Source organism: Echinops telfairi, unplaced genomic scaffold (assembly GCF_000313985.2).
Source record: "Echinops telfairi isolate 266 unplaced genomic scaffold, ASM31398v2 ScPeMD7_7420;HRSCAF=8458, whole genome shotgun sequence".
Classification (NCBI taxonomy): domain Eukaryota; kingdom Metazoa; phylum Chordata; class Mammalia; order Afrosoricida; family Tenrecidae; genus Echinops; species Echinops telfairi.
Window position 1 is genome coordinate 53,006,312 of NW_022111320.1, and position 12,316 is coordinate 53,018,627.

A 12,316-nucleotide genomic window follows, 5' to 3' on the forward strand; every position below is an offset into this window, starting at 1 on the left:
GAGAGAGAGAGAGATTGGCCAGAGAGAGAGAGATTGTGTGTGTGTGAGAGAGAGATAGAAAATGTTCATTGGCCAGAGAGAGATTGTGTGTGTGTGTGTGTGAGAGAGAGATTGGCCAGAGAGAGAGAGATTGTGTGTGCAAGTGCAGTGTTTTGTTTTTCACACAGAGAAGCTGGTTGTGCTTAGCTTGGGGCTGGCTCTGCTTCCCAGATCCACTTAATCCTAGAAAATATCTCACCATGCAGGTTCCTCTGTTTGTTCTCCCTGGGCGTGGACCGGTGAGAAAGGAAAGGTTTTCCCTATCAGGCGACTTGGTCTGTGGAGGATTTGTGTTCCTCTTTCCTGTCGCTCGGGCAGTGCTTCCCCAGCCGCGTGGGGGCTCCACGTCGGGCTGCTAAGGGCAAGGTCAGCGTTTCAAAACCACGAGCCGCTCTGAGAGGGAGATGAGGCCTTTTACTCCAGTTGCAGCCTCCTCCGAGAGCTGCCCTGCCCGGGGAGCCTGTGACTCAGCATGCACTCGGTGGCGGGAGTTTGTTTATCAGCTCGGGCAGATGACACAAGCACACCAAGGCAGGCAAAGGCCTGTCCACGGGAAAAGGAAAGTGAAGTGACTCGGCTCCCTCGGAGCAGCGGGGCCTCGTGCCTGCTTTCTCTTTCCAGAGCAGCGGTTCTCAGCCTTCCTCCTGACGAGACCCTTTCAAACAGGTCCTCGTGTGGTGCTGACCCCCAACCATAACATTATTTTCGTTGCTATTTCAGCACTGTCATTTTGCTACGGTTAGGAATCGGGCGACCCCCGTGAGAGGGTCGTTTGACCCCAAAGGGGTTTCGACCGCGGGTGGAGAACGGCTGTTCCCGACGCTCCAGGTTCTGTGTGGCGTTTATAAGGGGCGAGGGCCTTGTCTTAGTCGGGCTCCGAGATTCAAAGTCACCCTTTCGTTTTCCTTTAGAGAAGACTTTCACGAAAACCCCGCTGAGACCGTGTTTAAGAAAGGCTAGCCCGTGACTCCCAGGAGTCTCCCAGAATTGGCGCAGGGAGAACGTGAACGGGGTCACTTCAGGGGAGGGAAGCCACCGTTACCAGAAGCTTAGTTACCAGTTCACTAAGTTAAGCTGGTGGGCTTCTCCCGTGCGATCAGGCGAGAAGGCAGTGCCTTGGGCAATGTCATCCCGGTGCCCTTTCAGCCCCGTGGCAATCTGACAGGGAGAGAACGGGGCCTTCCCTCCCGCCAGGAGCTGCAGTCTGGGAAGCCCACAGGGGCAGTTCTGCCCTGTCCTGTTGGATCGTTAGAAGTCAGAATGGACGCGAGGGCCGTGCGCGTGCTGTGGGTTTCAGCAGGCCATTAGACAGCAAGTGTCCTCCTGAAATAGGTGGAGTCCTCTGAGGGTAGAACTTATTGGAAGTGATTCCGTATAAGAACTCCAGATTTCCAAACCTAGAGATGATGGCATTTCCGCTCAGTCAGTGGGAATCCTGCGTGTTTGAGTGGGAGCTAGAATGTGCAGATGAACCCGTCCCAAGAGCGAGGCCTGAGGAAGCAGCGAGGTGAGCTGGCCGGGTCAGACTCCGAGCACTGGTCTGGGCTGTGGGATCGGGAGTAAGCCGTTTCCCTTTGGAGCCACGGGAAAGCCGGTGGTTTCCTTGTGCCGCTGCTGCACAGCCACTTCTCATGCCTCCGTTCCCTTCCCCCGCAGAGGACAAAGCTGCCAAAGCCCAGGCCCCGCCCACTCCTGATGGGGCACAGCCTCCGCCAGGCCACCTCTGCCCCGCCACCAGCCCGGGCACTGCCAGCAAGTGCCCTTTCCTGGCAGCCCAGATGAGCCAGAGGGGCAGCAGCGTCGTCCGTATAGCCGGCCTGGAGCTGCAGGAGGACGTGCGGGAGGTCCGCGCCCTGAGGAAAGGTGAGGCCGCGAAGACGCCCGTGGCCTTGACTCACTGGGATCCTCGGCTTCGTGTGCCAGGCGCCCACGGGGGCAGTGTTTGTGTGGGCACCTTCCTCTTTTAAACAGTCAGCAGGCAGAGACAAGATTACGAAATGGGGCTCTTTTCTGGCGAGTGTGTAGGATGCGAGCAGCTGTACAAACTAACCCCCTATCTTCTGAAGGGGCCCCGCGGCCGGACCGTCTGCTAACATCCCAGGTCAAAACCAGGGGTGACTGCAGGCAGGGCACCCTCACGTGGCTGTGCCTGCCATGTACCACGGAGCAGCCCTGCTCCAGAAAACGGAGGGCGGGGGAGGGAGCTCCCCAGCAGCAATTGTACCCACAGCCAGGACGGGGTCTATGTCAAGAAGTTTGAGGTTGATGTCAGGAGGGGCACATGGGGAGGGTGCACCGAGAGAGCTTTTGACGTGAATGCTGGCGGGTCCCTCTGCAAACAAGGGCGGGCGTGCGTGAACACACACACCTCCACCACCACCATCCCGCCCTGACAACTCGGGCCAGTGGGGAGACCAAAACAGAAAAGGGAAGAGCAGCCACACTGCCCGGCACCAGTGCCCCCACTGGCCTGGGTGGGAATTTGACTCCAGTGTGTGGTTGTGGCAGGAAGCCATGAACAGGCAGGGCCCTGGGCGGGATGGGACACTCAGATTGGAATGTGGCGCGGGGCCTCAGGTATTTTATGACAAACCGCCCCCCCCACCGCCACAGTCAGAGTTTATGGGTGGTTCTCAGGCAGATGCTGATGGAGACCCCACAGCAGGAAGAGCCACCTGGCCTCGCTGCACCGCACGTGTGCAAGGTGCTGAACTAGTGTAGGCTTACTCCGGTGTTTAAAAGGCTGTGGCGTGTCGCTCCCATGGGCCTCTCGTTACTTTTGTTACAGAGGTTGCGCAAACCTCAGCCAGCCCCGGCACGGCCAGCCCCGGCACGGCCAGCCCCGGCACGGCCAGCCCCGGCGCGGTCGCTGCAGAGACCTGCGGGGAGGAGCCCAGAGAGTTGCTGAAGAACTTCCAGGACATCATGAGAAAGCAGAGACCAGAAAGGGTGTCGCACCTGCTCCAGGACAACTTGCCAAAGTGTGAGTCCTGTCTCCACCTGTGCCGAGTCCGAGGGACGGCGGGTAAACCTCTACAGAGGCTGCATGGTGACAGAGGCCGCACACCTGTCCTGGCTGGCTGGGTGGGGGTCCCCTGTGGCCGCCCGTCTGCAAGCAGGCGCCGTGCTAAACACTAGGCACCCCGGTCTCACGCTGCTCCGATGGGCTGCCGCCCCCTCGCTGGCTGGTTATGGACAGTCATCCAGCTGTCTGAACACACTCTCCCTCCCCGAGCGGCCATGCGGGGACTCCCTGAAGGCTGCCTGTCGGCATCACAGGCCTGCTCCTGACCCCGCCGCCCTGCCCCTGTCTGCTCTCCAGCTGTGTCCACCTTCCAGTACGACCGCTTCTTTGAGAAGAAGATCGACGAGAAAAAGAGCGACCACACGTACCGGGTGTTCAAGACGGTGAACCGCAAGGCCCAGGCGTTCCCCATGGCGGACGACCACTCCGACTCCCTCGTCACCAAGAAGCAGGTGTCCGTGTGGTGCAGCAATGACTACCTGGGCATGAGCCGCCACCCCCGCGTGTGCGGGGCCGTCATGTAAGTCGCCCGGGCCCTGGGCAGGAGCGACTGCCTGTTACCAGGGAGACGGCAGCCACAGACATCCGTCCACGTAGTCCTCACACTGCACAGCGCTCACCTGGGCGTCCACGTGAGGGGCAGGTGTGGGGGTGTTGGAGGTGCCAGCTGCATTTCTGACGGCTTTGGTACGATGCCGTGCTAGTGTTGGGAGCTCTGTGTAGACTTGGCTACCACCCGTTCTCGTGGGCGAGGGGCTGGTGCATCCCCTCGGTGTCTGGGTTGAAGGTTCACAGACGGTGCGTGTTGGCCGGTTCACCTCCCCCGCCCCATGAGGGAGGAAAGCCAGCCAACAGGCGGCCCTGGTTCCGGCAGTGGGGGGACAGACGCGGCTGTGGATGCTGTCCTGCCTGGTGGCCTACCTGTGTCCAGCAGGGCACTGTGCTCTTGGGGTTCCGGGCTGCCCATCTCTTGGGCTTCCGGGCTGCCTATCGGGAAGGATTGCTGGGCCCATCTTCCCAGGCACCTCGGTCTTTCCATTCGCGGGCAGGCATGTTCGCCCCGAGTGCCACCCGGGGTGCCAGGAAAGGGCCCATCCGTCAGGGACACTTGGGAAGCTCGCCCCACATGGATGTGATGGACGTGTTCCGCCGCGCACAACAGGTTGCAGAGAGCTTAAGGTCCCACTTTAGTAAGAGGGTGCCGCTTGGTCAATGGACTTGATTCTGACTGATGAGGACTCTCCAGGACAGGCAGAGCTGCCACCCATGGGTCTCTGAGAATGCAGCTCCTGACAGCAGTAAGCCTCACCTGTCTCCCGGGGAGACATTGGCCGTTTCGAATGGCTGACGGCAAGGTGAGCCGCCCCACTCGGACAGACCCGCCATGCCGCTGTAGCCGGGAAGGAACCCCGGCAGCCAGGGGGACAAGTGAGGACTGCAAGGAGGGAGGGGCGCCCCTCTCCCCGCAGGGCTGTTCCATCTGGGAGCCCCTGCGAGGTTTGTGCATCGGGTGGGCTGGATGGCAGGGTGCAGTCGGGTTGGAGGAGCCCTGGTGGCGACGTGTCGGGCTGAGATGCGCATGGTGGGCAGTTTGAAACCACCAGCAGCTCCTGGGGAGAAAGACGGGCTTCCTGCTCCCATCAGTGGTCTCGGACACCCCAGGGGACACTGAGTCACCCCGACTGGAAGGCGGGGGTTCCGCAGCCGCCGGCTGACAAGCTCTCTGGTCTTGACCCCGTAGGGTTGATAAGTTTTTTTCTCCCTAGAGCTGGTCTGAAGGTGTAAGCAGGTTACAGTTCCTGGCCCTAGAGTCTCCTGGCTTCACGAGACGGGGTGCCAGAGAGTCGGTCTGCCCACCCAGGGGCAGCCCAGAGCGCCAGGGCCCACGGCATTCCTCTCCCCTGATGTGGCTCCTCCCCCACAGGGACACCCTGAGGCAGCACGGTGCAGGGGCCGGGGGCACACGAAACATCTCTGGGACCAGCAGGTTCCACGTGGACTTGGAGCGGGAGTTGGCCGACCTGCATGGCAAGGACGCTGCCCTCCTGTTCACCTCCTGTTTCGTGGCCAACGACTCAACGCTCTTCACCCTGGCCAGAATGATGCCAGGTGCGGGGCCGGGCCTGTGGGTCCTGTGCGAACCGGCCCGTTCCTGGGCCGGCCCACGTGCGAGCTGCGCAGTGAGCAGCCAGTGTGTCCTTCGGCTGGCTTGGGGGCTGCCTGGGAGAGCTTCACAGCTGAGCCCCTCCCCGGGGTGCCCACACTGGGCTGGCTGGGCTCCACCCACGGGGAGGAAGCCTGTGGGCTAGCTCCAGGGTGAAAGTTCCCAGGCTCGGACAAGCCTGCCTCCCCTTTTTCCAGAGAAACTAACTAAATAAAAAGTGCAGTGCCCTCCCGCCCGCAGCCCTGGAAACTGCGGTGCTGGCGCCACCGCTCCTCGGCTGGGCACCCGGGAATGCTGGTCTGGAGGACCCGGTACTTGACCATGCCGGCCATCAGCCGTGTCCTCTGTTGCTGCAGGTTGTGAAATTTACTCAGACGCCGGGAACCACGCCTCCATGATCCAGGGCATCCGGAACAGCCGTGTGCCCAAGCACGTCTTTCGGCACAATGACGCGGGCCACCTGCGGGAGCTGCTGCAGGGCTCTGACCCCGCCGTGCCCAAGATCGTGGCCTTCGAGACGGTGCACTCCATGGACGGTGAGCCTACCCCGCCGCTCGCGTCCGGTCCCTCTGGGTTTCCCATGCTGTTCCTGTCAGGCGGTCACACCGACGTCACTGGGCAGCCTTTTTCTTCGCAGTGTTAAAAACTGACAAACCCAGAATGTAGGCCCGGCCCAGCCCGGCCAGTGTGTGCTCGGTGGGAGGCTCTCCAGCATAGCGTGTGTCCGTCTGTCTGTCCCCAGGTGCGGTGTGCCCCCTGGAGGAGCTGTGTGACATCGCCCATGAATTTGGAGCAATCACCTTTGTGGACGAGGTCCACGCGGTCGGACTGTACGGGGCTCGAGGCGGGGGGATCGGCGACCGGGACGGAGTCATGCCAAAGATGGACATCATTTCTGGGACCCTCGGTGCGTATGCTGACCCGCTGCACTGTGCTCGGGGCGGGGTCCGTCCCAGGGGGGGACACCAGGCTCACAGACTCTGGGACTAGACGGCTGGCCCCGTGTGACGCTGTGGGTGGCCTGCACCGGCCTCTGCACCCCGTTTCCTCATCCACGGAATGGAAAGGACAGGGCCTGCCTCCATTCCCGCAGGGAAGATGGGGTTCTGTGCAGACCCTAACCCCGAGGGGTCAGGCATGAACAGGAAGAAGAACCTACCTGGCACCTTTGAGGGTGTTTAAAACCCTTGGGGAGTCAGTAAGGTCGCTGTGCGGGCACTGTTGCAGTTGGCAGCCTCCCGTAGCTCCAGGGAGGCCAGGAGGCCAGAGGGTCTTCCTATAGGTGCCTGGGAACCTCGTGCGACTGACTGTGAGAACGGGGTTCTTTCTCAGGGCACTGCCCAAGTGGCGGCCCAGGAAACCACTTCCCTGCCGGCCCGGTCCCTGCGGTCTCTTGAGTCTGTGGGGTCTCGGCTGATGTGGGCTCCTGGAAGCCACAGCTGTTGGGGTGGGCGAGGCTGGACAGGACCGTCCCGAGGTGGCGTCCCGAGGTGGCAGGAGTTGCAGCATCCCCCCCTGCCGGTAGTTCAAGCGGGAATGTTAATTACAGAACCACAGGGCTTGTCCTGACACCTGAGACCAGCTGCATACGGAACAGAGAGCCGGCTCCCTCCGCCCTCGGAGGCTCGGGGCTTCCCTAGCTGCCTGGCAAGCACTCATTGCCAGGTCTAAGGGCCCTGGCCCCTAGCCAGAGGTCAGTGGTTTGAACCCAGCAGAGGCTCTCCGGGGAAGAGAGACGGCTGTCTGCCTCCACAGGTGTCGCCGCCTGAGAAGTCCTTGGGGAGCGCGGGGCTGAGTCAGGGCCTCTGCCCTGGGAGGTTGTGTTTATCCAGAGAGTACGCACTGTCAGGCATGCCAGGGCATAAACGCCCCATCCCGGGCTCACAGTCCAGCCTCAGGAGTAAGGTTCACAGGCCGGGCCAGGGCCCAGCAGGGCCTGGGTGGACCGTGGGGAAACAGACCCTGCTGGCTGGCCCAGCAGCAGCCGGGAGGGCTGGCGGCCCTCAGTGACCATGCCCGGCCTGCTCTTGGGGACTTGCCCCCCCATCCGGGCAGACACCAGGTGACCTTGTTGCTCCAGGCACGTCTCGGGACTCCGCTCCGCTTTCTGTTCTTAAACTTCAAGAGGGTGGGCATCTCAGCTCTCGGCCTGTGGGGAGGGATGGAAGGGAGAGGCAGAGGCCCTGCACCCTGTGCCCTGGCTGACCCCTCCCCGCTCCCTCCATCTGTCCGTCCCCGCAGGCAAGGCCTTCGGCTGCGTGGGCGGGTACATCGCCAGCACGCGGGCTCTGGTGGACACGGTGCGCTCCTACGCTGCCGGGTTCATCTTCACCACCTCCCTGCCCCCCATGCTGCTGGCCGGGGCCCTGGAGTCCGTGCGCGTCCTGAAGAGTGCCGAGGGCCAGGCGCTCCGCCGCCAGCACCAGCGCAGCGTCCAGCTCCTGCGGCAGATGCTCCTGGACGCCGGTCTGCCGGTGGTGGCCTGTCCCAGCCACATCATCCCCCTCCGGGTGAGGCCCCGCCCCGGCCTACTCCAGGGCGTGCCCGCGGTGAGAGTGGGGTTGCGGGTGGGGCCAGCCGAGCAGTGTTAACTTCCAGACAGGCCGCGACCTGGCTGCTGCAGATGCCTCCTGCGGTGTCAGGCTGAGAGGTGCTCCCGTGTGTCCCTGAGTGACCGATGTGCCCTGAGCCTGACCTGGGGGGGGCTGGACCCAGGCGGCATTTCCTTGTCTGTGATGCCTGCTGAGTGGTGGCAGGCCCCTGGGGTCCGACTTCTAGCCGCGCTCTCCTTCCCTCACCCCGCCCCGCCCCGCCGCCGCTGTGGGCTCACCTCCCCTCTGCCCCATCACTAAGGTCGCAGACGCTGCCAAGAACACCGAGGTCTGTGATGAGCTGATGAGCCGACACCACATCTACGTGCAGGCCATCAACTACCCGACCGTGGCCCGCGGGGAGGAGCTGCTGCGGATCGCCCCCACCCCCCACCACACGCCCCAGATGATGGGCTACTTCCTCAGTGAGTGCCACGCCGGCCGGCCGGCCCCGTCTCAAGCCAGGAAGGACAGGGCTGGGGTCTGACTGGGTAGTAAGCTGGGCATCTCTGCCTGGGGCGAGAGGGGTGGGGAGCCCGGATGCCACCACGGCGTTGACTATAAACTCTGAGTAACCGAGACCCTGAAATCATGCACCCGCAACTTCTACCACAGTGAAGAATGCCACCGCCGCCAACGTAAAGGAGCGGGGCGGTGCACACTGTCACAGGGGCCAAACCTGCTGGGTGGCTGAGATGGGTGGGGTTGGGGTAGGAGTGCTCCCAGCCCAGCACCCCACACCGCCGAGCAGTACCTTGTGGGTGCTCAGTAATGGCTGCCAGAGAGACAGGCGTCTGCGGGCTGCCTGTGCTCACCTCTGTTGCCCGACTGTGTCCCTGCCTCACACCTGCCTGCATTCTCTCCTGCCCCACACCCTCCCTCTCCCGACCCCCACCCAGGGCAGCCGAGCCGGTGAGCAGGGGTCAGACTCCTGCTGCATTAGGAACGTGCACAGCAGCTTCTTCCTGAAGGTTGTCGAGTACTGCCAGCAGTGGCCCCCTATCAGGGTGGAGCTCACGTACCTCACTGCTCCAGAACCTCAGAACTGGGCCCCCAGCACCCCTGTCGTCCCTAGGGCACCACCATCTCCACAGGGAAGCCCCTACTCGTTAGCGGTCACACCCCGGCCCCCACAACCACCCATCCAGTTGTAGCTCCATGGATCCTGAGGCTTCATGGAAATGGCTTCCCACTCTGGGTGCCTCCCACCACGCCTGTAGTTTTCTGGGGTCACCCGTGCGGCAGTGCAGACCAAGGGGTGGGCAGAGCCTGCAGCTGAGCAAGTGGCCTGTTGGTCAGTTGGGGGTGCGGGCAGCTGGTCATTAGTGCCTGCAACCACGGGTGGGGGCTGCACTCCCCTCACTCCGCCGTGTTCCCCCCCAGAGCACCTGGTGGCCACGTGGACGAGAGTGGGGCTGGAGCTGAATCCGCGGTCCTCTGCCGAGTGCAGCTTCTGCAGGAGGCCGCTGCACCTGGAGGGGCTGAGCGCACGGGAGAAGGCCTACTTCTCGGGCATGAGCAAGCTGGTGTCCGCCCAGGCCTGAGCGTGACTGCGGCGACCCGCCCCATCCACACCGTCCCGAGTCGTCTTTGTATGTGAATTAAATTATATGAACGCGAGCTATAGGAAGAGACGTGGTTCTAAAGATAAGTCCTCGGTGGTGGGCCCCTCTGTTGCTGGCTGCCCTCCCCTGAATGTGACGTGTGAGGCGTGTGGAAGCACACTGCAGCACCCCAAAGCCGCCCTCCTACCCACAAAGCTTATCCCCCCTCCCCGACCAGGCAGCCAGCGGCCACTGCTGCTCCCTGCCCCACTCTCTGCTCACTGGGGCCTCCGCGGACGTGGTGCTCCCTGCAAAAGCCAGCGTCTGGGCCGTCCACCACGGAGCCTGCAGGGCAAGTGGAGGCATCTGTGCTTGTCAACCACTCCCTCATCTGTACACACACACACACACACACCCTCACAGGTTCCTTTACCGGCTCCTCTGCAGTTTCACCCCCACCCCCCTGGCTGCCGTCCATGGGCTGCAGCAGGCCTCATCGCCCATTCAGAAGGAAAGAGCCCCTCGGTGTACGCCCCTGGCCCTTGCTGCCCACCACCCTCATCTGCTTCGTTCCTTCTGCCCGACTCGCCCTCACCCCCGCCCGCATCACTCAGCTCCTGGAACTGCTCAGTCCTGAGGCTTTAACACAGCGGTTCTCAACCTGTGGGTCACAACCCCTTTGGGGGTCGAACGACCCTTTCACGGTCGCCCGATTCATCACAGTAGCAAAATGACAGTGTTGAAGTAGCAACGAAAGAAATGTCATGGTTGGGGGGTCACCACCATATGAGGAGCTGCACGCAAGGCTCGAGGCCTGAGGAAGTTTGAGAACCACCGAGTTCAGCCCCTCCCCTGCTGCCCTGGGGGGGATGCCGGTGTCAGGCATCTGCCCCAGCCCCCGCTATGTGGCTCAGGTGTTGGTGGTTGGTTCTGACTCAGAACCGACCCTCTGTTGGCAGTTCTTGTCTGAGCCCATTGTGCCAGCCCACCTCCCCGAGGGCCTTCCTCTTTGTCACCGCCCTTCCCTCTACCCAGCACGCATGCCTCCCGAGGTCCTCCTCCGGACACCACATCCCTGGGACTCAGAACGCCTCGCCGTGCTTGCCTACAGGCACACGGACCACACGGCCTCGTTCTGCAGGCAGAGTGCACGGCACTCCCAGTGTTCCTCCACAGCAGCCTCTTCCCATCCGTATCCTCAAGCCTGGGCACAGCAGGAGCGCGAGGAGGGGGGCCACAGAACCTGCAGGTGAGGGGGGTGGGGGTCCCCATTTCCCACCCCTAGCGGGCAGCAGAACATTCACCATGGGCCCTGGGCCCCCGCCTCGCACCAGCTGGGCCCAGCCCCGGACCCCGAGCCCCCAGAGACCCAGGGCTGACCTGGACTTGATCGATGGGCCAATGTGCAGGTCAGACCTGGCCGTCTGGCTGCTGGGGAAGTGAGCTTCCCACCCAAAACCCAAGTTAACCTGTCAGCCAGTGGTTCCGACCTCAGCCACCCCACGGTGCTGTGTGGCTGCCCCAGGGACCTCGCGGGGCCGGTGTCACCCACTGCTGCTGAACACCCACAGGAGCAGACGGCCACATCTTCCCCTCCGAGCAGCTGCGGGGTGCAGACCGTGGGCTTCTGGGCCAGCAGCTGGACTGGACCTCTGCACCAGCAGGCCCCCTCGTGCCCGTGACCAGGGTTAGGGCAGCACCCCACGTAGCATCTCTGACTTGGGAAACCCCCCGAGAAGTGGCTGGTGGGCTGGCATGCTCCTCTCCGTTGGTCAGAGTGGCATGTTCCAAGCTGGGCCCTGCTTCCTCTCCCGTTCCTGGAGGTGGGGGGAAGTGGGGCCTCGCCAGGGCCTCCAGGAAACCGCAGCTCTGGCACAGCTGGCTGTGAATTCAGCCCATTTTCTCAGCCAGGGCCGTGTGGGAGGCCACGGAGCATCTGCTGCTTCAGGTGCGGGACCTGCCCCCTCAGGACAGCCCTCGGCCCACGTGGGCTTCTGACCTCTGAGGGCCAGAGACCACCTTCTCTCTCTCGGGCTAGCTAACAGCAGTTGTCTGAGTCACAAAGAGGAACTCCCTGCAGCTGGAAGACAGGCAGCACCCTGCACCCAGGGCTGCCCTCAGTCAGGCTGCCCTGTCTGCTGCCAGCGCCCACCGACACCCTGCAGGCCCCGGTAGCTGACTGACCTGAGCCAGTCTGAGCCAACTAGCCTGGCCTCAGCTCTACTGACACCAAGGGCCCCGCTCCCTCAGGCTGCATGTCCTCAGGCAGTGGTGAGCAGGCGGGGTGGTGGTGATGGAGGGGCCCATGCCAAGGCTGTGTCCCCACACACACACCCTGCACAGGCTGTCTCCAAGCATCAGACCCGGGCTCCCAGCAGTGTCTCCAAACCCACACCAGATACACATCCATCACACATCACACACACACACATGCCCCTAGCCAGGCATCGCTGTTCTCCCACCCTGTGCAGTCAGCACTGAGCATCGGGGGTGGAAGCAGATTCCTTTGATAACAGGTCAGGCACCTCCAGGTGAGAACAGAGCAAGGCAGGTGGGGAGCTCACCCTAGCACATGGGCAGCTCTGGGGCCCCTGCTGCTGGGGTCACCATGCACCTGCCCTCCTTCCATCTTCCTGGCCTGGGCCCAGCACAGGCACGGCCACCAGAGGTCACCATCAGCCCGCTGACCGCAGCAGGGCTGCTCTGTCCATTCAAGGCCAGTGGTCAGCACAGCTGCCAGGGCAGGGGCCACCCTTGCCCTCTGGGAGACACCAGGACCATGCTCCAGGGACCCTGGGGAGGGACCTCCTGTTCTCCCTGGTGAGGGTCCCAAGACCACCTGCAGCCTCATTCCCCCCCCCCCCCCTCAGGGAGTTCAAAGTTCCAGGTACCTTTATTGGGCGCCAGGTGCACAGGGTCAGGGGCGTCGGGGCTGTGGGGCCGAAGGAGAGAG

General features: G+C 63.0%; 1 protein-coding gene across 1 annotated transcript; it reads left to right on the forward strand.

Moving 5' to 3' along the window:
* The first annotated feature begins 95 nt into the window (after nucleotides 1–95).
* Nucleotides 96–9,439, forward strand: ALAS1 (5'-aminolevulinate synthase 1). The gene is made up of 10 exons (XM_045297384.1): nucleotides 96–1,546; nucleotides 1,696–1,902; nucleotides 2,828–3,022; nucleotides 3,362–3,584; nucleotides 4,989–5,173; nucleotides 5,585–5,764; nucleotides 5,971–6,135; nucleotides 7,470–7,738; nucleotides 8,082–8,244; nucleotides 9,203–9,439. The coding sequence occupies exons 1-10, from the start codon at nucleotides 1,507–1,509 to the stop codon at nucleotides 9,361–9,363; spliced, it is 1,788 nt and encodes a 595-aa protein (XP_045153319.1). The 5' UTR covers nucleotides 96–1,506; the 3' UTR covers nucleotides 9,364–9,439.
* The last annotated feature ends 2,877 nt before the right edge of the window (nucleotides 9,440–12,316 follow it).